At 42.6% G+C, this 27,051-nt stretch overlaps 1 protein-coding gene across 1 annotated transcript in view; it reads left to right on the plus strand.

Moving 5' to 3' along the window:
• Positions 1 to 647: 647 nt before the first annotated feature.
• oprm1 (opioid receptor, mu 1) overlaps positions 648 to 27,051 on the plus strand; it is a gene marked incomplete at its 3' end in the record, with an annotated part of 58,763 nt that continues 32,359 nt past the window's right edge. Inside the window, exon 1 of the mRNA XM_080740694.1 lies at positions 648 to 756. Coding sequence (XP_080596820.1) covers positions 701 to 756 — 56 coding nt within the window. The 5' untranslated portion in view covers positions 648 to 700. The remainder of the gene's footprint in view (positions 757 to 27,051) is intronic.

The raw sequence follows: 27,051 nt of genomic DNA on the forward strand, positions 1-27,051 counted from the left end.
GACCCACTGGGGTAAAGGAGGCGTGTGGGGCGAATCAGAGAAGGGACAGAGGCGTCAATTAGGGTATGGCAAGCTATGGCAGCTGCCATACCTTGGCAGCCGGGGAAATAATAAAATGTACTTTTCCCCGTGCCTGTTGCTAAGGTATGGCAAAAAAAAAAAAAAACGAATCTAGTAGTTTAACGTCCTCCCACCCACCTGTCCCGTAGGCTCGTCGCGTCGTCGCCGCGCGCATGGCTCTTGGTTGAACTGTCACAGCAGCAGCCTATCACACAGTGGAGCGCCAACTGGCAGGTCGGTGCTGCAGGCTGCTGCATGCTTCCATTCCATCCCTCTAATCTACACAAGGACCTGCGGAGAGAGTATAGGAGAAGAACTCAGTCTATCCTTTAACAACAGCCAGCCCCGTTCCCTGTTGCTGAAGAGAAGAGAAGAGAAGAGACGAGAATAGAGAGCCATGGAGAACACGGGGAACAGCTCGGGTATTATGTACCATGGCACTTCTTTCCCCAACGTCGTGGCCACGCTTTACAACCACACAGTGTACTGTCAGAACTTTAGCGACGGCAGCAGCAACACGAGCCTCGGTGGTGGTGGTGATGTCGGGCGATGCGCCCGGGACCACCACGCTCACGCCGGCGTCCTGGACGACGACACCACCCCCGTTATCATCGCGATCGTCATCACCGCTCTCTACTCCATGGTGTGCGTGGTGGGGCTGGTGGGCAACGTGCTGGTCATGTATGTCATCGTCAGGTAAGAGAATGCGTCTGTTATCATCAACATAACACGTGTGTCGACTCGAGGGGCATTCGGCCTGGCGAGGCTGCCTGCAGGCTATTTTATTGATGATAGCTGTCATCTTACAAATGACTAATTGGAATGCGACTCGTAGTCGTAACGTTACCTGTTGCAGTGTTTCTGGTTCCATATCCCTCGTGCATGTGTACGGTGCACCACATAATTATGGTGATGATAATTGCATCGCCTATATTCGCCTTAGGGCTTTATAATAGGACCACAACTCCACGGCGTGTTGTTGTTGACTTGACATTGATGGACCCACTGAGCTGTGGCGAACTGCATGGCGCGTAGTGCGAGGAGGTATAGCCTACCAACAAGCAACAATTTAGATGATTGATGGATTGATTGGTGGATTGATTTGCATCTTTGATTGATTGATTGAAGAATTTATTAGAAGTTTGCAATAGAAAAAAAGTACAGTTTCATGACAGTACAAATCACTGGTACAAGGTCAACTAAAAGGAGATCCTAGAAAGCCGAGGCTTATTTCCACAGGAACCACACTTTAAGTATCTCATATAACATTGAAAGACAGACGGATAGAACATAGTACTTTATCTAGGATAATATCAGTTTCAAAAGCATAACATCAAATACAAAAGGCAGAATACAAAGAAAAAGGGGTGGGGGAGCATGGGGGCTTAGTCTATTTACAAGTCACGGGTAGCTGCTGTCTGAAGGTGACTTTTCATACCAATTTTGAAGGAGGCTAGGGATTTGCTCTCCTTTAGGGCTTGTGGAAGGGCGTTCCACATGTTGATGGTATAGCAGGAGAACGAGTTAGCGCCTTGTTGACTTTGTTGACGAAGTGCATATGCTATATGCATAAAATATTTGTAGACCACATCTGGCAAAAGAACAAAGCACAAAAAAGCTAGGGCTGTTTTCCCTCTGTGGTCTACTGTGCCAGCATATTAAAAAGCATAGGCCTATTACGCAATATGCAATATTCACTAAGGGACCAATTTATACCTATATGTGAGTGACACACATGAAATAATAATACATGGACTTACACTTTTTCACTCTCTCTACTCACACTCACACTCACACTCAGTCACGCACCGTCACAGTCACGAGCGCGCGCGCGCGCGCACGTACGCACGCACGCAAGCACGCACACACACACACACACACACACACACACACACACACTCAGGATGCCAGCAGCATGTCAGATTATCGTGCAACATTGTTGGGTTTAGTAGACTACTAATGCTTCCAAATGTTCATGTTAAACCCTATGCTGCTATGTGCTATGTGACATTGTGAGTTGACACCTCAAATTGCTTCCATGTGGTATGGGTCTGTTTTACAAGAACACAGTTATGAACAATCAATGGACACTTAAGGCACAGTACGAATGATGGTCTAATGGTGGTTACTGCTCTGCTCAAGTGTAATATCCCTGTGACTTGCTTCATCAGTGTACAGGTTATCTGTTCTCCTTGTTGTGCCTATTTCAATACTGACATTAATTATTTCTGAATTGGTTGTAAAAAAGAAAAGCCAAGATAAAAGCACTCAAGTGGCACCTTTACAGTATGTGGCCCCACCAGCATTTCCCCTCGCATCCATGGTGCTGACTAAAATGTTTAGTCAATATTATTACAAATAATATAAATAGTAGTGGACATATGTTATGAGTCAATAGTGGCCATTTACTGTACCAAATCTGAAAATTGTTTAAGAATAGGTGAAATGTGATAAGATAAGACAAAAAGATGTGCTCCTGCTGACAGAGGCTGAGTGTGATTCGCGGCTGGTAAGAACTTAGCTACTATAAGTGAAACAATGCAGGACAGGCGTTCTTGGAGTTGGAAATCTGTTGCTGACTTGTCAGAAATATTTTTCTTTAAGCCATTGGTGTTTATCTCCAGCCTGTAGTTCACTGATTTGCACCATCAACATGATGTTATGTTTGTATAAGGCTAGTCTTGCATAGTCTCCAGGCCAGGGGTCTTCAACGTTTTCAGGCCAAGGACCCCTTGCCTGAGAGAGATGAAGCAGGGAGAGATTCCATATAGTTTCATCGTTTAGCAGCACAATCAGTGTATTTTGGATTCATGTCAATTTGTGTTATCAGATATGTAACCACTTGAACCGTCAATAATTAATAAACTTGACCTTTCACTCTGTACTTAGTCTGCTATTTGTTCGCCTCTACACCAAACCTATTTGCCGAAAATAGCCGATCTACAAGTAGTCTGGGGCTCCAGGGCAATACAAGGACCGTTTGGTTCAGATTCTCGCAAATTCGCCAAATTTGGCACAATGTTTTTTGTGCAAAACAGATGCTTGCAATGGATTCAGAATCATGAAAAAAACCCTAGTTTGACCAGTTATATGCTACTTAAAGCAGATTCTTTTTTTGCTTTTTTTTCCTGTAATGTAAAGTTAATGGGACACCAATTGCATTGCGCAATATGGCAGTACCATGGGGTGCCCATCTTGGCACCCATCTTAAAATGATTAAGTATGTTATGGACAACATCTGTGCCAAATTTGGCGAATTTGCGAGAATCTGAACCAAAATATCCCTGGGGCCCCCGACTAAAGCTCACAGCTTGTAGATCTGCTATTTTTGGCTAAAGTTCTCCGAATATGGACGATAGGATTCAAGTGGTTAATATAAAAAAGGTTTCTATCACACAAAGATTTGAAGGACCCCCTGTAGTAACTCTGAGGACCCCCTAGGGTCCCAGACTCCTGCTCTAAGCAATGGAGATGCTTTAGCTGTGTTTAGACACTAAGACAGTTTTCAGACTTTTAACCACTCTTTGGAACCTGGCAATCATATTTTGGGCATGTCATTAGGCACACATTTTCTTAACTCATTTGCTGCCATTTTAACATTGTACTGTATGGCTTTTCTGCCATTTTGTACAATGATATATTTTTTTTATATTTACATTTTTCCTAAATTCTGTATTTGCATGACAATGTCATACAGTAATGGAAATGAAAGAGGACAAGCTCTAGTTTCACCCAAAAAATAATTTTGTATTTACGATGTACCATTCTATAGTTATAGCCATTTCAAAACCCTTGTTTTTTGATTTTCCGAGCTTGAAAATCTAATGAAAAGGAGTTATTTAGGTTTTTGTGAATGGTCTTTTTTCAAGCACATAACGCACTTGATATATGTATTTATGGCTTCAGGCACTTATCAGATGAGTGTACTAGTGTAATAAGTGTAATTGTGTATAACTGGAATTGTGTAATAGTGCTGTAATAGGCCACCTCTTGCCCTTAGGGCGTCTTACTTCACACAAAGAGAAATACGCTTTTTATATTGGACTGGCCCATGATGGTCTGCAGTACCTCCACACACACACACACACACACACACACACACACACACACACACACACACACACACACACACACACACACACACACACACACACACACACACAGGCTGTAGGCTATACACACACGTACATAAACGCTATATAGGCATTATATATATATATGCTTATATATATATATGCTTATATATATATACTGTATATATATATATATATATATATATATATATATATATATATATATATATATATATATATATATATATGCTTATATATGCAGTAAAAGCAGGGGGGAATGGTACCCCCTCTAACTGTATATTATGTTACCCATTTTCAACTGTTTTTATTTTATTGTGACACTTGCTTGGCGAGAACTACGTAAACAGGTGTTTCCTATGTGTTTCGTGCTCTCATGCCAATAAAGCTCCATCGCCATAGGCCAATCAATCAATCAATCAAAGCCGTTGCTGATCCGGTCTGGGTCTATACCGGATACGGAAACTTTTCTTGCATGTATGTGAGTTTGTACAAAACCGGATACAGTAGGTGGGCTTCAGAACGGATCACTGATTAGCCAGGATTCCACCACAGCGTATAGCTTGCAGGTTTCCCACGGGTACTGCCCTGGCTGCTACCCGAAACAGCACACGCAAAGTTAGGATGAAAGTAAAAAAAGAAACTTACAGCAAATGGAACGATCGTCGCGCTTCTTCCTCATATTCGGCCTCACTGTTACTGGGATCCATCGTATGTTTCAGACAGCTCGTTATACAAAGGAGGCGACATATCCTTGGGATTATATGGACACTCGAGGATGTATTTTTACCGAAGCGATTTCCGTGAGCCGAACATGAGCAGGCATCCCGTTGCTGCTTCGAGACAAGATGGGGGGACAAGATGAGAGGAGAGGAGAAGGGGTCCCCCGGGGAGCCCAGTCCAGGCGACTATTGACTCCTATTTGTTGTCGACTATGTGGCTGTCCGGAGACTGGGGAAATCTCACTCGTCCATCATCATCTCGACCGGAGGGATAGCGACTCACTCCACAGAGGTTGGCCAGGGAGTCGGAAAACAAGTCTCTTTTAGTCCATTGCCCTCTTTTGCCACCCCCGGGACCCCGAAATCGGTGGATATTCCAAGTCTGAGGAAGCCGCGGTACGTAGATGTATAGTTGTGTCTGTGTTGGTTTTGATTTAAAGCAAGGGTGTCGGTTCTGGGCCCTGGGTACAAGGATTCACTGTGGGCCCCCCATGAATGTTCTTCATATGGGGATTTAAAAAATAGCAGATCTACAAGCTCGCAGCGCGGCACTCAGTGCCGTGCTGTGAGCTTGTAGATCTGCTATCTTTCAATAGCAAAAGTATAAAATATCAAAGGCCCTTCCACCTTGGGCCCTAGTAACTCAGCCCCACGTACTTGTCCCCCCCTTGTGACACCCCTGCTTTCTGTTGTTGTGGCTGCGATATACTTTGTCGCTCCTATTTTGTTGTGGAGTCTTTGAAATATTTCTGGGGCGTTATGGAGCTGTGTATTGTATTGGCCCATGGCAGTTCAGGGCTTTTCAAGTGAAAATGTCACGGGATTGTGTTTTATTTATTCATAATGGTCTCTAGTTAGATCGAGCCGCACTGTTGTAGCTACTGCTATAGCCTCCGCTTGGGGGGCCTTCTCCATTCTGACATGCTGCCATTCAGACATTCACTTCCAATTCCATAGATGGTGTAGGAATGGGGGGGGTGTGTGAATGGCATGTTGGAGTGAGGATGCTGAAAAAAAAATGAAAAAAAACAAAAACGCATTGTGCTGCCTGGAGCCAGCCAGGCTGCAGCGGTGCGTGCGAAATGCCAGCACTGTTCCTTCACTGTGGATTATGGGGAGAATTATACACTTTTATTGAGATTTATACATTTATTACACTCTTGTTTTCAAACACACTAACTTTGATGTGTGATATTTTGGTTTCCCTATATGACAGAAGGCTCAAACTTTGTCAGAGGCTGGGGAAGAGTGTAATTTAGCATTACATAATTTAAAAGCACATTTCCGGGATCTACGGACATGGCAGGGCCGTACAGCGGAAAACCTCCGGGTTCTACGGGGATCGCAGAGTATGAGTTAATATGTTTGAATAAAATACATTTCCGCTTATGAGTATTTTATATTTACTCGTTAGTTGTTTTCCAATATTGAATTTTAATATATTTAAATTAAGTACGTCATTTTGTTTATTTATATTTAGTTGTTTGGTTATACGCAGTGTTAGGAGTAACAGCGTTTTAACTAACGGCGTTACCTAACAGCGTTAGGTTTGGGGGTAACGGAGTAACCTAACGAGTTAGTTTTGCAATTTAGTAGTTTTGTTACCAGTTACCCTTTCCAAAATAATGGCTTTACTTAGTTACATTTAAGAACTATATTTCCTTGTTCTTTCTGTTGCCACAAAGGAAAAATAATCAACCCATTTTCGCTGTTTACTGAATGAATGAGCTCTCTCTGTCAAAGGAGACATGCATGCAGATCCCACTCCCACTGACTGTTTCACGGAAAAAGGTGACCGACCAGAGATGTGTTGCAGTCTGTGGTGGTTGCGTAGTCATTCTACAGTTTTATATAGGTTACGACTTTTGGTGTAACACCGGGTTACACGGCCATCTATTGGCGACAAAGGAAACTTATCTGTGCTTGTGTCTAGTTTACATTAATTTACTGTCGCGCACGATATGGCAGGGCTTGAGATAAGACAGAGAGGTTGCTCTTTAATAAGGCTGTGGAAGTATTCACACTATTTTTGGATTTACTGGTGAAAGGAGGAGATCAACGTCAATGCAAACTAGCCATGGTGAAGTCCAGCACAGCTCCACAACACTCCGGTAGGCTGAACTCTGAATTTTATGTTTAACAAACTTCCTCGCAGGTGGGTTTTAATTGCCAGTAACGGAAAAGTAAACTAACAAGTTACTTTTCTCCATGGATAACGCTGTAATGAAACAGATTACTTTTTAATAGCAATAACGCTGCCTGCAACTTAACAAGTTACTTTAAAAAGTAACGATACCCAACACTGGTTATAGGTTTTATGTTCTCAAATAGAAACTTTAGTCAAAGCTTCCAAGATTTTGACAAAATATGGGTCTTCCTGTAGGACCTGTGGAATGCTTTCTATCTACTAGTCTAGAGTAGAGACTTGACTAAAATGTTTTAAGCCTTGAGGTAAAAGCCAAGGTGAATCATGCAGAAGGGGATGCAGTGCATTTAGTACTCATTTATTGCACGCTCAGGCAAGCTATATTGACCCTGAGTGCTACAATGAGACCTGTGTGTCCTAGTAACTATACCTAGGCATGACTGGTATATTGATTGGGGAAAATTCTGCACAGCTTGAAAGTATCGATCAGAACATGGAAAGACAAAAAACAGAACACAAACACTACTGGTGCTTTTATCGAAATGGTGGGAAGCTTGCCTTTTTTCCCCTCTCTTCTGCACAACGCCAGACAGCAAGAAAGCTTTCCACAAAAAAGCCACTGGTTTGAAGAAAAGTCATCTGGTTCAAAATGTCTCTGGAGGAAGCTTAGTCATCCTAGATAGATGACTAAGTGAGAGAGAGAGAGAGAGAGAGAGAGAGAGAGAAAGGGACTTAAAGGGATATTCCACTTTCAAAAAAACTTCAAACTCCATTTTAACCATGATTAAGTCATCAAAAACAACTGTCTTTTTTTCTGGTGACTCATACTACCCTCCTATTACGTGAGCTGGACGTGTTTTTTCGGGAAAATGGAAAAAGAATCATACACTAAAAAGATATTAAAAATAAATGAAAAAAGTTATCGAAAAAACACGGCCACGTATTAGGAGGGTAGTATGAGTCAACAGAAAAAAACTACGGGTGTTTTTGATGACTTTATCATGGTAAAAATGCAGTTTTAATTTACAATGGGTGTGTATGGGGAGGGGGGGATATTTAGATATCAAATATCTAAATATTGAATCAAGCAACTTAAAAATTGTCCAGAGTGTTCACAAAAGCCTGAGTAGACGATAAAAGTACGAAAAGTTTTTTTTTGAAAGTGGAGGGTTGAGGAGCCTAGATTGATAAGGGTTGATAGGGAACGAGAAAAGGAACAAGGAAAGGAATGAAAGTATATGTAAAAGAGAGGAGGATATGGGAGAAAGGTACGATCGGACTGGAGGGCGAATGAATATCAGGATTGGCTTGATTAAGGTTACCCTACTGTATGTTTTGGCCCATGACCGTTGATTAAAGTAATGAAAGAGTGAAGATTCGGTTGCACTTGATTGAACTCATCTGTTGCTTTAAAAGGATTGTTACTTAAAATTACTTATTTTCTATTCTCTATTTCTATTTTCTACACCCCATGGAGACTTGAATTGATGGATATTTGTAATAATTATTATAATATTATATATAATATTATAATTATTATATTTGTTAATAATTTGATGACCGACAGCAGTTCCCTATGGAGTCATTGACAAGCAAATAAAAGGATGTTTTATTTAGAGACGGAAGGAGAACACTCACACGCACGCACGCACGCACGCGCACGCACGCGCATTCACGCACGCACGCACGCACGCACACACACACACACACACACACACACACACACACACACACACACACACACACACACACACACACAGACGCGAATCTTAAAATGCATGAAAAAAGTAGGTTCCATTTTTGCCAGACCCATGAAATGGGTAGGCCTACATAAGCAAATGTCGGTCTGTCTGTCTGTCCTGGTTTTCTATATAAAGGGTATATATGATGATGACATGATAATGACATGCCTACAAAAGGCATGATGTCATAAATGATGATGACAGACAGGGGGTCTGGCACAACCAGGTTGACCTGGTCTAGTTTTTAAGAACAAGGCAATCACTTTCAATTCAATTCAATACACTTTATTATTATATCCCATTTGTATGTTTTTTTAAACAAATTGTCTCAAGACACATACTGTAACAGAGCAAAACAAGACCATCCTTGGTCTTCAATAGGGGGTCCAGGACCCCTAGGAGGTCCTCAGAGTTACTACAGCTTGTGAGCTTGTAGATCGGCTATTTCCGGCAAAGGGTTTTGGTGTAGAGGGGAAAAAGAGCAGACTAAGTACAGAGGTGAAAGGTCAAGTTTATTAAGTATTGACGGTTCAATATCTGAAAACACAAACTGACATGAATCCAAAATACACCGATGATTGTGCTGTCAAACAATGAAACTATATGGAATCTATGAAAAGCTTGTGGGGGTCCCTGCTTCATCTCTCTCTCAACCAAGGGGTCCTTGGTCTGAAAACGCTGAAGACCCCTGCTCTACAGAGTGCCAACTATTCCCCCAAGAGCAACTGCTTGGCGACGGTGTCAAGGAAAAACTCCCCTTTAACGGGAAGAAACCTCGAGCAGAACCTTGCTCTCTGGGTAGGCGGCCATCTGCCTCGACCAGTTGGGTTGAAAGAAAGAGAGAGAGAGAATTTCTATTAATAACACACTCATCCCTCCTTGGCACACCACAACGCAACGTTGGCCAGTAGCCATCAGGCTTCACAACCAAGCTTGACCCCTATATGATAACTTACTGTAAGAAATGTACTGTCTGTCTCTGACTGTTGACTTCTGACTCCTGCATGGACTCTGGCACACTTGCACATACGGTATATTCATATTCATATTTACAGTTGATACATGCTACATATTCATTCATACTAGTAAGTCACCTGTGATATCACCTGTGATATCACAGTGATATAACCACAGTGTCAGACGTGACCTACAGACAGAGATATGCGGACAAGATGTGTTTTGGTTATCATAGTAAATGGTCGCAATTATTGTTGTTAGACCGTTGACAGACCCTCCAAGTACCCCTCTGTGCACTCATTGTTGATAGATGGGGTATGGCATTTCTAATACCTATCTTTAGCCACAATAACCCTGCTAGAAAAACCAGCACAAGACCAGCAGTAAGACCAGCACCAGCACCAGCACAAACCAGCGCATGTTGTGTTTTCGTGCTGGTCTGTGCTGGTGCTGGTGCTGGTTTGTGCTGGTCCCACCATCTAAACCAGCATGAACCAGCACAGACCAGCACCAGCACAAACCAGCGCTTACTGCTGGTCTGTGCTGGTGCTGGTCTGTGCTGGTCTGTGCTGGTGTGGTCAGGGACCCCCGGGGGACCCCCCTGAGAAGTGGACCAGGTCTTTGCTGGTTTAATTTGCTCTTTGCTCTGGTGCTTGAATCCTGTTATGTATTTGACCATATTAGATTGTGACATTATTTTTGACATTGTGGGTGTGAGTGGGATTCGAACTTACTACCTCTAGCACTTCAATCCTGCACTTATCCTCGGTGCCACTGGAACCTGTTAGTTAAAATGGGTGTTTGTCCCTATTTGTATATGACCAGCTTAGACCAGCACAGACCAGCACCAGCACAGACCAGCACCAGCACAGACCAGCAGTAAAACACAACATGTGCTGGTTTGTGCTGGTGCTGGTCTGTGCTGGTTTATGCTGGTTCATGCTGGTCTGTGCTGGACCAGCACCAGCACCAGCACAGACCAGCAGTAAAACACAACATGTGCTGGTTTGTGCTGGTGCTGGTCTGTGCTGGTCTATGCTGGTTCATGCTGGTCTGTGCTGGACCAGCACCAGCACCAGCACAGACCAGCAGTAAAACACAACATGTGCTGGTTTGTGCTGGTGCTGGTCTGTGCTGGTCTATGCTGGTTCATGCTGGTCTGTGCTGGACCAGCACCAGCACAGACCAGCAGTAAAACACAACATGTGCTGGTTTGTGCTGGTGCTGGTCTGTGCTGGTCTATGCTGGTTCATGCTGGTCTGTGCTGGTGCTGGTGCTGGTCTATGCTGGACCAGCACCAGCACCAGCACAGACCAGCAGTAAAACACAACATGTGCTGGTTTGTGCTGGTGCTGGTCTGTACTGGTCTGTGCTGGTCTATGCTGGTTTATGCTGGTTCATGCTGGTCTGTGCTGGTGCTGGTGCTGGTCTGTGCTGGTGGACCAGCATGGGACCAGCACAGACCAGCATAGACCAGCACCAGCACCAGCACAGACCAGCATGAACCAGCATAAACCAGCATAGACCAGCACAGACCAGCATGAAAATTGTGCTGGTCTGTGCTGGTTTTTCTAGCAGGGAAAGCCTTGTAAGACCACAATAAGCCTTGTATACAGTCAAGATTAACTGGAAAAAAAGCAAGACCACTTTTTACAAACGTAATAAATGTTTACCATGACAAGATAAAAACAAATAAATTAATGATGTGTGACTTTGTCATTATCCCCTTCAGGAATGCAACCCTACATAATACAATCTTCAGTATAAACGTACCCCCTCAATTTCTCAGAGTTAAATTAACATTGAGCATTTTTTTTGTGTGTATACCCTCTTTTACTTTCAGACCCAGCACCACCATAGGAAATTAAGTAACATCCGTAAGACAGCTGGTGTAAGGAGTTTGCATTAACGCCGTGAGCCCATGGCTGATATCCTCAACCAATCCCTTCAGGAATGCATTGCCCCCACTTGTCAGCCACTGTGGTACCCCTGCCCAAAACTAAAACCCCATCATCAGCAAAACACTCCCCATTTCATTCACCTTTCTGCTTGGTAAGGTACGTTTTATGTCCCAGTCGGCCCATAATACATTGCCTGAAATTGACAGCCAGCATTTTAGGTACCTTAAGGGACAGTCGACAACTCATTTTCTGCTTGACCTGACAAAATTGACCTCTTCAAGCGAAATGCTGCACAAGCTTTATGGCATAATTTTATGCTAATGTTTTTGGAGCTGTGTGAAGCACAGGCTCCCTATACGTGGCCGTGTGGGTCTGTCTGTGTGTCTGTCTGTATGTAGCCTGAACTTCCTAAACTTCGGCACGCCACTAGTCCCACAGTTTTGCCACCACACACTCGCGCCATATGTCAAATCGACCGGCTTACTCGGGAATCGTGGGCTATTACTTTTCTAAGAGAAAGGTTCTATAGTTTAATTGATATTAATTTATTAGTGAATTAATTTTCCCCATTGACTTATAATGGGAATCGCAAAAACTCACATTCAATTATTTGTCTCTCGCAAACCATAGGGGCTAGAGTTTCAAGACTTGGAGAGGAGGTTCATAATGATTTCAAGGATTAAATAAAAAATAATTGTGTCATTTGGCCGCATGGTGGCGCCATAACACCCCACTTTACGTTTTGGCCTGTAACTCTTGAACCGTAGGTCGGAAAATTAAAAATATTTTTTCCCTGGATTCCTTGGGTCATGACGCATCTCCCCATATAGGCCACGCCCATTTGCGCCATGATAGATTTTCCGCCATCTTGAATTTTCTCCAAAACACACTTTTTGCTCCTTTTCCTACATATTTTCTTCAAATGTCACAAAAATCGGTACACATGATCCACACACACACACACACACACACACACACACACACACACACACACACACACACAGCTCCACTTCACACGGGTGTGATTTTTTTACCCTTTTGCAACTCTTTTTTGAACTTTTGGACCACGGTCACCATTGACGTCCGTTTAGGAGAAAGATGCTACCGTGTTTTTCTAGCAACATTAAACGTTTTGTGGTTACATAAAACATTTCCATCTTTTCAGTGGCATATACTGTACATAAAGACTTGTTGGGTTAAGTATTCCTTTAGAGCTTACAAATGGTATGTTGCACCACTTTTGGTAGCTTGTGCTCACAAGGTCAGAGAAACTGCTTGTGTGAGCTTGTATCATGGTTGTTGCTTGGTTCTATGTATTCTATTCTTAACTAATAGTGATGATCAGTGCTAGATGTAATTCTTTTTGCTCTGGAAAGAGATTTAGACTCATCCTCCTCTCCCACAGTCATCAACATTGCCATTAGTAGACATTATAGCTACCAAGGGGGAGTGATAAGATAGCAGCCAAGAAAATGAGGCTGGCTAGCTGTAGGAACCATATGGTCATTGATTACAAGGTCGTCCTACACGAACCTACGTGGCCGTACTAAAGAAAGATGCAAGGGTGGAAAGTTCTGGTGAGCTAGCCATACAGTATGCAGTGGTGGAAAAAAAGTATGTTTTCACTTACTTAAAAGTATCAATACAGCAAGAAATACTCTTGTTACAAGTAAAAGTCCGTAATTCAAATTTACTTGAGTAAAAGTACAAAAGTATTGGTAAATACTTAAAGTACAAAAGTAATGCAGAACTTGGTTTTCAAATGTATAAATATATTTTGAAAATAGCAGATCTAGAAGCTCACAATGCGTTGCATCGCGAGTTTGTACATCGTCTATTTTCAAATGGCCGAAATGCATATTGGGCTGAAGTGGATAATGTACCGTATGCTTTGCAATAATAATCAAAACCTACAAAGTAAACAGCCATTCAAACTGAGCACTATAACTATAACTACAACTGTAAAAGTATAGTTTTAAAAATCGTCAAAAGTGGATGGCAGTGTTCACAACGATATCTTTATACTATCGTTAAAGTGCCCAGTGGGAATGGCGCTTAACTGTTTTACTGCTACGGACGTTACCGTTCGCCCCAATTCTGAACGTCGCTCCTCGCCAATACGGCCGTTCGTTCGTTTACCTTGTTGATGTCCGTAAGCTGATGAGGGGTCGCGCCGCTGTGTACAGTGAACACATCTGCCGCAATGATGCTCTAAAAAATCCATTATGCGTTAACATCAACGTAGACCAATTCACTTCCTTGTTGATTTCTCTGGCCCTGTGGTTTTGTGGCGAGTGACTGGTCTCAATGGATGGCAACTCAGAACGGCCAAATTCACATTAATTCTTGCATGACGCCGCCCTCTGCTGCCAGGTTCGCCAAAGTGCATGTTGCGCAATCAAAAAAATAAAAAATAAAAAAACGTCTATCTATCTACTATAACATCGCAAAGGTAAGCCGCTTTTTGCTGGCAAAAGACCCAATAAATAAATAAAACATCTGGCAGTAAAACTGTTAACTAGTAACAAATAATTGTAGTGGAGTATAATATTTGCCTCTGAGATGTAGTGGAGTAAAAGTAAGTAGTAGTAGTATACTGCAAATTGGAAATTCTCCAGTAAAGTAAAGAATACTATGTATTTATTTACTTTACACCATTGACAGTATGTATGGAGGATGGAGTTCTGATACATACAGTATACCAGTGTTGGAAAAGCTGCCGACACTGCCTAAAAGTCTGGTATCGGTATCGGCGAGTCTATGCCCTTACGATACGATGTCATTTATCACATATGATATTTAATTTACAGTAATACTTTAAATATATTAGTTGATGTTGCACCACTGTTTTATAGTCTTACTGTACTATTTGTATTTACATTATTAGTTTACTAACTTGTAGCTGTACAATTATTAATTTAATTTAATTTAATTTATATATTTATACACATTTATTCACCCGAATATTCTCCCTCCATCACTCTGTCAGCTTATAGGGCTGAGTGTACCAATTTACTGTAGCTGATGACCACGGTGGATATTTCCTTGTAAATGGAATGGTCTTGCTCTCTGTGTCGCCGCAATTTGGGTTCATTATAAATGGAGACTGAGGGTGAGAGATGCTTCCCCCCTCATTGTCTGGATAATGACAACATTAAGGCCATAAACCTCTTTCCCTCCCTCTCTCTCTCTCTCTCTCTCTCTCTCTCCCCCCTCTCTCACTCAAATTTTTCTCTCAAGTGCCAACCCAACGGCCAACACTTAAGACCTCACCATGCCCGCTATTGTCACCCTGTACAAAGAAAACGAAGCCAGAAATCTACTACCTGTTAAGCTGGAAGACAAAAAAATACATTCTGTAAATACCGTAAATCACCAATTAGTAGCCCGGGCGTTTATTTCACAAAATGGGGTCGGACCCCGGGCGCTTAAAAGAGGCCAGGCGGCTATTGGTAACAGGCTTTTATTTATTTTGACACTGGCCAGCACTGGGCCATTATTTGGTTAATTTTTCTTTCTCAAACTATATAATCAAACATATAATTTTGCGAATGTCTGTCTGTCCGTCCGTCCGTCCGTCCGTCCGTCCGTCCGTCTGAAACAGCGTTTCTCCTCAGTGGCTGGAGCAATTGATCTGAAATCGCATCACCATAAGCATATGAACACACCTGACATAACTGTGAAGCCCGTTTGTCACTTTCACAAATCGTATGCTGTATATTAGCATTTTTATGGTGTATCTACTATCTATTCTGCATCTAGCATGAGGCACATCTATTCTGCATCTAGCTTGAGGCTGGGGGGGGGGGGGGGGGGGACAGTATCTCTGTAGCCATTAAACGAAACAGGTTTCTTACATTGATGCTCCTACAGTACATCATGCAAGCACCAGTTAAAGTTACTTTCCATCCCTCATATACTGTGTGCACAGTGCACATCCCATAACCCACACACTGCACATCATTTTGGAGCTCATATCTTTGAACGGGTAAGGGCTAGTAGTAATAATAATCAAAATGTTATAATAAATGTTATAATTATTATTATTATTATTTTAATTGTTATGAACACCCAGAAAATAGCACATTGCGATCTATTAGACCAAACCTCATTTAAAAAATATCAAGAGTGTATGAAAGCCTTTTAAAAAAAATATATATACTATTATTTATACTAAGGGAATCTTTCTCCAAAATAATCAATTACCGCATGCCAGCAAAGACGCATCTAGGTCTGTTGTCAACGAGTCAACGACCCAATTAGCGCAGAAGTCCTGCAGCTGGTGCTGGACTGGACTCGCTGACATGACCACTGAACAGCTCCACTATCCTGACATTAAACCATTATGGTATTGCATTATGATTAAGCCTTCTTCATTCCCCTTGAACCTCAGAATAATGGATTACTTCTTCAAAATGCGGACTGGATAACAAGAGGCAGCAACAGTAGGTAATGAGTTATTCTGATCCAGCTGGTCTTTATTGGCCAGTCTTTCTCCATCACAACGTTTTGCCATTAAAGTAGGCCTACTCACGCAAACTTTGCATTGTAGCAACGTTTTAGACAGTAATGAATGATGGTCAGTGCGCAGAGAGCAGCAGACTCCTTTTTTCCTCTCTCTTTTTTTGGTGTCCTTTGGCAATCTGTTCCCCCGACGCACAGACAGTGCGTCCTGCGCGTCATGGTAGCGCAGCACTGGCTGGGCACCATATACATTTGGCTTAGAAGTGTCTGTCCACAGGGCTGTGAGCTTGTAGATTTGCTATTTTCAGTGCACTACCGTCATTCAACATATGACCCGTAGCAACGCACAGCGAGTGCGGTGCGTTGCAACGTGCTGTCAAAGCACTGCTGTGAGCTTGTAGATTTGCTGTTTTCAGCGCACCACTGCCATGCAACATAAATGACCAGTTAAGTTAAATAAATAGCAAATAATATCAAACAACCAAACAAATAATAGCCCGGGCTCTTACATAAAACCTAATAAGGATAATATTAATTGCAAATAACGGCCCAGGCGCTTATACGAACCTTGCGCTTATTTGAGACAGGCGTTTATTGCGCAAAATGGGGTCAGACCCCGGGCAGATATATGAGACCCGGCGGCAGTTTGCCACCGGGCGATTAATTGGTGATTTACGGTACACACACATACCGCTTCTTAATGGCTTCTCCGCTGTTCATTGGAGCGATGTGTCACTGCCGCAGCCCTACTGGCCAAGGCAAGCCTTGCTTCCTAATGCATATAAGTATTAGCCCAGTGGCGTGAGTTCAGCAAAAGCTCGGGTATGGCAAAGATGGGAGTCCTCATGCGCGAATAAATTGGGTCTTGTACGTTTTTACCCAGGTTTCTACGGTTTCTTGGACTGGATATGGCAGCCTGCTAAATGCCTAAACTGTACTGGAACGCTACGTCCAACCGGGGAAGCTCCACCCTGTCAGGTGATTAGAAGAGGCCTACTGAACTAGAGCTCGGCTTTGGCTCTGACGCAAGTTCGTTTCTCTCCGGCAGAACCTCTGACGAATGTCTGTTAGGACTCTTTCAATACCTAGCCCGTCCTATCCCTTCGGGTATATTGCTCTACTCGGTCTATCGAGAGTGCTGTGCCTAGGTTAGTTATTGATATGCATAGCCTAGTGGTTCTCCCTGTGGTCGACTGGAGGCGAGTCTCTGGAATCTGACTCCGATCTAGGTGAGAAGCCGGTTTATATGCGTTTCTCTGATGTCATATTGATGACATCACTCTGACACGTATGCCGTTCATTCCTGGTTGCCATTGACTCCGGCCTAACAAATGGCTACTGTCTATGACGGTAGTCTCATATGACATGATGGAATGGATTATCTCCATAGTTCTCCACATCTCCATGTTAGGCCAAACAGGTTCGCTCCATATCTCCATGTATAGGTCTAAATGCCCAACGTTGAGCTTGGCAATGAAACGTTCTTAACACCTACTGTCATGGAAAGCGAGAGCAAGAATTCAGACATCAGCCAAATATGACTGACATGGATTGAGTACTGAGACTGTCATGTGAACGCAGTCCTTTACACATGACAGAGAGACTTCAGAAATAGTCACATTTGAGTTACCTTTTCTGTAGAGATCAAGTAAGGTCAAGGTTGTCAAAGCTACATATATAGAATTCTCATGCAGCCTATCCAGCGTCAATATAACGTATTATTATATTTGTTTATGGTTCATACCGCAGAGTGCCCCGTTTCCAATGGAAACCGTCTAAGACATTCTAAGCACGTGCGAAGATCCGCCCTACCTTCTACCTTGGATTTCCTTCCAGTTAGTTGGCTGATGTTGCGTGATTATACCTGATGTTCACTGTGTTGGGTTACCTCAAGTTTCAAGTCTCTGCAAGTTTATTTGCATATCATATTAAAATAAATTAGTATGGCTTCCCGGAAGGTGACGAAAATAGAGAATTGTCAGCAGGAATGTATGCAGACTTCTAGACTGTAAGCTAGACATGGAAAAATGTATGGTCCTTGTAGTATACATTTACTTTACGGTATGTTGAAATTAATATTGTACTTGATTCATTCAACACTAAAAATACATTTGTAGTCTTTATCTTTTGGAACTAATATCCCACCTAAGTCTGACATCACTGCCGCTAGAGGGCGCTATCACCCTGGATCACAGCTTTATTTTTTGTATGGGGAATCTTAGATCGCGTCACATCAGAACTGTTCCAGAAATAAACAAATCAGCTCATTATCATTCATTATGGATATGAAGCATCATCAACTCACTGTAAAAAAGTACACATTTATCCAAAGGGTAAGAGTTATTTTTTTCTTTCTTTAATTCTCTTTAAAAGGAGTGACAAGGGCGGACAAGATCAGAAATAACTATCAGCCAATGGTTGAGATAGTTTGGAGGGATATCGGGGTAAATTGGGAGAAGGATGCTGAAGATGGAGCTGCCAGGCAAGACGAGAAAAGGAAGGCAAAAGAGGAGGTTTATGAATGCAGTGAGAGAGGCTGGAGTGATAGAGGAAGACACCGAGAACAGAAGCAGACGAAAGCGGATGATCCACCGTTTCGACCCCGATGGGAATAATAGTGGAAAGAAGACATTTCAAGTGCCTCAAGTCCCCAACACAGATGTCAGGTTTTTAAATGTGGCGTGGGCAAATATGTTTTTCCCTGGGCTCTGGAGTCTCTTTGACGTCACAATCGTTGGAGACTGACTGGCAAAGAACAAACAGGTTGTTGAAACAGACCACTAACCCTTTGTGTCTGTTCATACACTCATCTATGATAGATGTGAGCTTATGCTTTTATTACGAGAGCTCTCGTGGCAGTCAACATGGGTGCAAGGCAGCCGGCTCTCATTCAGCATGCAAATGGGTTTGGGTACACAGATGAGCCATAAAGGTAAATTAACTGAACCAATCTGTACTTGCTGCGGCTCCCAGCCAAAAACAACATGCATGATTTCAGCCTCACACAAGTATTGCAACAATTTGGGAAATACTGTATTCCTGTTGGAGTTAGGGTTCAGGATTAGGCTCCACATGGTTGGTCAACCAAAATCACAACAATTTGCTAATTAAACACATTAGACAGTAGACACACAGTTGGCCCAATATGTTTATTTAGTTTCTCTAGGAGGTGCACTCATTCTGCCCCTTATTGACTACGGAATCCTCGTATGGTATCGTGATGCAAATCCCCTAAAGTTAAAGCTCCAAACAGCCCAGAACAAACTGATTAGGGTCCTGCTTGGCCTTTTTTTAAACTTCAAGGCTGTCCACAACTACAACACCAGAGGCAGCTCCACTAATCATGTTCAGCCTTTTTTTGCCTCTAAAAAAGGCTTTTATTCTTAATTTTCTGATGTTATAATTGATATTATCCTATGCAAAGTACTCTGTTCTATCCGTCTGTCTTTCAATGTTATATGAGATTCATAAAGTGGTTCCTCTGGCCAAATAAGCCGAAAAGCTTAGATCTCCCTTTAGTTGACCTTGTACCAGTGATTTGTACTGTCATGAAACTGTACTTTTTCCTATCGCAAACTTCTAATAGATTATTCAATCAATTCAAGTACAGTACAGTCGCTGCTGAGCCTTTTTCCTCAAGTGTGTGCTGTGTGTGTCTCCCATTTGAGCTCCTCCTTGATGTGTACTCCGAGGAACTTCAACACGCTCGCCCTTTCCACTGCAGCGCCGTCGATGAGGATGGGAGCATGATCGCTCTGCTGCCTCCATGTAATCCATCTAAGGCTTTAAAAACTAAACAAAATCAATTCTATATTTCAGTGGTAACAAATGCAATCGAACCAAAGCAGGAGCAGTTTCATTTTGAACCATCAGTAAACAACAAATCAATCCTTTAAATGCAGAGAATTACAGTTGTCTAGAAGAGAGGTGATAAAAGCTAAACTGTTTCAAGGTCCAAAAGAAAACTGCCCTTCACAACACTACAGACTTGTTTATTAACAAGTACGCGCGCGCTTGTATACACTCACGCACGCTGAACTACATCCAATGTCAGTTATCTCAGCATTTGTTGTACTTAAGCATCTTATAAATCAGAGGAATCTGTGACACACATGCATGCACTCGCACTCTCTCTCTCTCTCTCTCTCTCTCTCTCTCTCTCTCTCTCTTTCCTCTGTTTCTGTCTCATGCTCCACCGAACCCCCTCTCTTACTGTATTTGTTGAGGGAGATTACATCCCATAGATTGCAGTCCATCTAAAAAATCTCATACAGTACCTTGCAAAGGCCATCATGAAGTCTGACTCATCGATTCTGTTGCAAAAACACGTTGCTCATTGAAGTCCATTTAACGACAGCATGTGGCCAAGGCCATTCTGTAAAAACCTAAAAAGGTGCTTTGCCCACTCCCCTCCTCCTGTGCAAGTAAACAGGCTATTGTCTTTTCTCATCCTTCTTCCACCGCTTCGCTGGCCATAAACACTAACAACTCTTAGTTATGCCTGCACAGAACTAAGAGTGCTGCCTCTATCGACCTGTCCTTCATGTCTTCTGCCCATGATAAATGTAGTGGTCGATAATTTCTGCACACTGTGGGTGATGATGACTGGTGCAAAATGAGGCACAATCTTTATTTTATTTTAGACCAACCAAGATCCACCCCTGGGAACAAAGTCAGCAGTCGACTAGCCTGGGATCAATACCATTTTAGGGTTTCTGATCCGGTCTGAGCGGAATAACATTGCGTCATCAGGCAACCGGAACATACGAACAGAACCTCCATATATCTCCAAAATGATTTTGTGGCACGGAACCGGAACCCACCACCAGAACACCTTTTTTTAAATATATATAATGTATCACACGCACCAGTTTTGAACAAATTCCAGGCTTTCCTCCACAGTGGAAAGGCTGGTGATGCGTGGTTAGCAGTCAACTGGTTAATGAAGATTAAGCATGTGAACTGGCACTCACTTATTAGCAGGCATAACCGATACCTACTGTGAATGAACTTGACAGTCCCAGAATGTGTGTGTGTATGGGGGAGTGGGGGGTGGGGGGTGGTAATTAGCTAACCTCCGCTCCTTAACACTGTTGGACACTGGCCCTAATTACATCACAGTTTGACACCAGGGTCTGACATTAGTGTTTCAAGGACTAACCTGAAGCTGTGTTTGAAGACACAAGCAAAATACGTTATAGAACAGACAATACAAATGTAGGAAAGCAGAAATAAAGAAAGATGTAGAGGTGCCAACTGCTATGTTGTACCCATGGCTGCTGCTGAATTTTTATCTTGTTTTACATCCCCAGTAGTTATCCACTACTAACCCAAAAAGAATATTTGAAGTTATACATCTAATAAGAAGACGAGAAAGAACTTGCGATGAGAGCAAGAGTTCTGTGCAATAGCAGTGAATCAGCTCAGCTGTGTAAACATCTTTCTGGAATAGCACACCGAATTCTTATTACTCACGGCAGCAGCAGCAGCATGCATCCAAACTCCTGTTTGGATTGATTAACTTGTCTATTTGAATATAAACATGTAAAAGTTAAAGTTATACCATGTAACTTTTTTTATAAAACAAATCTTAAAATTGTCCTAACTGTTAAATCGCTAAAGTTTTAGAACACCCACTCCGTTATTTTCAGCTTCTAAAGCCTTCTCTTTATATGTTTTCTATGATCCTTGCCGGGGTCCGGTTTTCGCGGAAAAATAGCGTCATCTGTATACGTTGGCCAATCACATCGCGAATCATACACACATGATACACTACCGGCCAATCACAGCTTATCTGCCGCGTCTTCAGGAAGTAGCCTCGCTCAGCTACAGTGTTTACCATGGTGAAGAATTCTTAACCTCTTAATCCCCAAATCCTGGCCAGAAAAGATGCGTTCTACCCCTCCACGGATTTGTATCGGTCGCGTGGGTTTGCGGCGCCGCTCCGGTGGTCCGCGGCGGTGGTCCGCGAGTGACTCCGGGCGAAGAACGGCCGAAAAAAGCAATACCGCTACTGACCACTAGTTTAGCAACTTACACAGTATAACTTTAAGTTTCAGCATTCAAGATACACTATGGTTGTGTCACACTAAAGGCTAGAATTATGAAACAGAAAAAAAGGTGCTGGCTACTTCATGTTTTAGTTATGTTTTACTTTTTTCTTTCTTTTTTATCCTCGCTGCTAATATGGTTTTCAACTGTTCAATGTTGGCACTGCTAATGAAGAAAGAGCAACCAACAGATAAAGTGCCATCAAAATGGGAAGAAAGAAACTTTATTGCCCTCATATTATCTAAAACTAGGTTCCAAAATGTCTGTAAGGTCATGATATAGTATCTAACACAACTTGGCTGTTAAGACACTAACAGAAGAACTGATTTAATACTGTATCTTTCTCAAAGACAATATGCCTGAATAAGGTCATCAGTGACTGAAACATTACTTTATTTTAATACACTACCTACCTACCTACCTACCTATGTACACTGTACCTACCTACCTACCTACCTACCTACCTACCTACCTAGTACCTACCTACTGTATATACCTTTCATATTATCCCACAAGGGAAAATCAGTTGCCCAGAGGCGGCACAGCAGTTACTGTAAGATTAAAAAGTTACAGGTAAAAGTATGAAAAAGTACTGTTGTGTACTGTGAAAAAGGCAGAAAAGAGAATACAATACGATACAATGGGCCTACAATACAATACAGAGCAATGGTAAACAGAGATAAAACCAAGTCAAGGTTGGCAGTGTGCGGATATATAGTTTCTTTATTGTTAACACTTGTTTGCTTTGCCTTTACGTTTTTATTCTAGGTGTGGGTAAGTCTTTGTTAAACAAAACCAAAGACAGCTGTAAAAATCAATGTCTACTGTTAGATAAAGGATTTATACAGAAGAGAAGACAGGGAGTATTTTATTTTTTCATACACTTATCCTCCTTTCACTCTTTGAAGGCTTTGGCATTTAACTGCTGAATGCTTCTTTGTTTTCTCAAGCTGACAAATAGCTGTCAATTGGGTTCCGAGTGACAATGCAAAGCCTGCAGAGCGAATGCTGCCTAAGTTTTTGTGTTATTGTCTTTTTTAATAGCAGTGCATTTTGAACAAGTGACAAAGTACCCGTACACCCTAATTGAGTTTCAGTTTTTCCCCCTCCTTTGTTGTATACATTTGGCCGTCATATACCACTGCATTGTCTGAAGGAAGCCAAACAAAAATAAGTTTTACTCTTATGTACCTGTACAATAGACATAACAATAAAGTACAATGTTTAACCTTGAGGCCTGATCTTGTGATGGGCATGCTGTTGATAACTAATGCACATTGAAATACCACCAAAAGCACACACACATATATATATATATATCCCTTGTGGGGACATTACATAGACTTCCATTCATTTTTATGCAAGTCCTGTGGCCTTACCCTAACCTCTATCCCTAAACCTAACCCCTAACCTTAACCCTAACCCTAACCGTTGTGGGGACCTACTATTTTGTCCCCACACTGTCAGAGGTCCCCTGCAGGTGACTGTGTGAACATGCGTTTAGTCCCCATAAGTATACTGTAGCTAGACAAACTCACACAAGCACACGCACACACACACACACACACACACACACACACACACACACACACACACACACACACACACACACACACACACACACACACACACAGACGCAACAACCCTAAACAAATGTAATTGTACATTTGTTTCTTATCTTTTTTTTCTCTCTCTTTTTCTCTGCCCTTACCCTAACGAAAATAGCAAGAAATAGTACACCGCATATTGTGGGGAGAGTATTTTTTGCAGGTCGTTCAGTCCGAGTGTATCAAAGGGTGCGTTCGGAAATGCGCACCGGGTGTGTTAGATAATCACCCGCGTCACGGTTACTGAGGTTAGGGTTAGGATTAGGTTTAGGCATAGTTTTACTGAGGTTAGGGTTAAGGTTAGGTTTATTAGGGTTAGGCATAGTTTTACTGAGGTTACTGCACTCACTACACTGAGCACACACCCGGTGCGCATTTTCCGAACGCACCCTTTGATACGCTCCGACTGAACGACCTGCAAAAAACACTCTCCCCATATTGTGAGCTTTTTTTCTGTATTTTTACTATTTCTTGTTGACAAAGTATATCAGGCTTAGTTGGTCACCACACTTCTAGGGCAAGTCCAAGGGCTCCAGGAAATGCACAGCAGCAACAGTGTTCCTAAGCAACAAGCGCCTCTAAAACGCTTTAGCCTACAGATATCCTTGACTTTCTCTCTTTATTTGTTAGCTCATATTTCCGGAGGTTCTTGAGAGCTAGTCTGGAATCCAGACGGAGGAGCTTGTTCAACTGTTTTTGTACGATATGGAGGTGGTCGGGGATTATTGGATCGTTAAAGTATTTCACTATACGAGTGTCTTTCTTGAAATCGTCTGTCATATATATCGATGTCGACGGTGTGGTTTTCACACTATGCGATTGATCGCCAACAGGGGATCACACACTGCCAGAAATTTCACTAGGATGCGATCCAGACCCAATATATAGCCAGTCTGTTTTTATTCTAATTCATACATGCACGAGAGCAAGTCAGGACGCTAATTTTCTCTCTCTCCGCATATGTGCGCACGCACACACAGACACCCACACATGCGCGCACGCACACACATGCACAGAGAGAGGCAGAGAGCGCGCATGTTCAATGTTTTCATAATAACCTCAGCATTGCTGCTGTGTAGCTTAGTTTTAACATATTGAAGTGAGATGTGTTGGTTTTATTAAATTTACCCTCGGAATAAAGATTAGCCTAGATCTATTATTCATGATATCCATCTATCGATACAGACAGACAGACAGACAGACGTTTGTCTGTGAGCACAGCTGTCCTGTGCTCTCATTGAAAGCACAGGATCTTCTAGGGGTGCACTCGCTACCTCTTTCATACTGTATGATGTCCAGTCTGTTTATCTCGTATATATCTCGTAAAACGCTCGGGAAGGGATAGCTGAGCGCTTTTATCGTGGCCAGATCTTCTCTCAATGCCTTTCACACACGACGAGCAAAACCTCTGCGAACAAAGATGAACAGAACAGACTGGAGTGTCATCGGCAACAGTATGATTTGTTCGTCTTGAGGCCATCATATTGTGTAGGACAAAATACATAATGTCTTTCTGTGTATTTCTCCCATGCAGAAGGGTACGTCCATGACATCCAATACGTAGTTTTGTGTAATCGTACGTTCCGCGTGCATGGTCATACACTTCTGCAGAGAGAAATATACAGAAGACATAGGGAACACGGAATGCAAAAAAAACAACAACATCAAGAGGAAGTTATGTTGAGTGGTGTGTGTGTGTGTGTGTGTGTGTGTGTGTGTGTGTGTGTGTGCGTGTGTGTGTGTGCGCGCGCGCGCGCGTGTGTGTGTGGCTGTGCGTGTGTATGAAGAGGAGGTTTTGTATTATGCCAAACATCTTTATTCCCTGTGTGTATTTGTGTGTCCTTGGGTATTATTGAGTTCACTTGCAATTCAGGAGCATTTCAGCATGTAGCCTGTCAAAGTGATGGGCTCTGGGGAGAGAAAGCCTGCTTGCAATGGTGAATGCAATGCAGTATTGCCTTTAAACCACACTGAGCCTCCATAATACAGTTGAACCCTGTGTCGCTGATGAATTTAGTGTATGCAGATAAAACAAATGATATATAATGTATGTGTGTGTGTGTGTGTGTGTGTGTGTGTGTGTGTGTGTGTGTGTGTGTGTGTGTGTGTGTGTGTGTGTGTGTGTGGGTGCCATGCCTGCCTGCCTGTGTGTATGCTTTATATGTGGGAGTGAGCACGTGTTTATAATACAGTAAGGGATGTGATCCCCTGGGTCTCATGTCCATGTTCAATAGCTTGATTTTCCACTCTCCCTGCATTATCTGCATAATGCAGTTGTTCTCAATGTGGGGTCTCAGAAACCCTAGGGTCCTTGATGGGGTTCCATGGGGTCCCCAGAAATATGAAGAAAACATTTCTTTATTATTATTATATATTTTTTTGTCAGGCATCAGAGCCTATGTAGTACTGTATACTAGAGATGTGCCGATTGATCGGTGAGTGATCGCGATCGGCCTATAATGCCTCTATCGGCTTTGATCGGTACGGCTTTGCCGATCTACAAGCTAGATCAGATATTTTCACAATATTTATCTGTGGGACTGAATGTAACCGCAGTTTCAACTCCTACAAGTTGAATTGGATACAAAAAGACCTCAGCCTGCAAACTCTCTGCAACCAATTATAGAGGGTTTAAGTGGTACCCGATATGTGGGTACCAAGTGTTTTTTATCACGATAAAACGATAATATCGCTCCCATCGATATCGTCCCATCCCTACTAATACCGGTAACTAAGCTCTTCTCTTACAGGGGTCCCTGGAAACCAAATCTTTTCGAATGGAGAGGTCCGGGGCTCAATGTGTATCAATTTGAGGGTGCTTGACTTGAAAATGTTTGAGAACCGCTGGCTTATAATGGTCTCGAGCAAAGCTAAGTAGCTAACGTTACCTGCTGCTTTAGCGGCTGTCAAATGTCTGTTTCTGTCTGTGTCTGCCTCTGTGTGACTCTGTCTGCCTGTGAAGCTGTCTGTCTGTGATCCTAACTGCCTGTCTGACTGCAAGCTGTCTGCCTGCGTGACTTTTCATATTGTGTACTGTTTAGGCTCTCCGCCCATCTGCCAGCTCTCTCCTCCTGTGCGTTTTTGTATCTCTGTGTGTCGGTGACAGCAGAGAACGGTTTGTCAAGCTGAAGACAGTGGCTTTAGTGGAGAGATTCCTGTCTGCCTCATCACACAGAGCCAGTGTGTGTGTATGTGTGCATGCCTCTCTCTTGTCTCTCGCTCTATCTCCCTTCCTCCTCATGCTCTCTCTCACTCACACACACACACACACACACACACACACACACACACACACACACACACACACACA

This window comes from Nannobrachium achirus, assembly GCF_963921795.1.
Source record: "Nannobrachium achirus genome assembly, chromosome: 13".
NCBI classification, from domain to species: Eukaryota; Metazoa; Chordata; class Actinopteri; order Myctophiformes; family Myctophidae; genus Nannobrachium; species Nannobrachium achirus.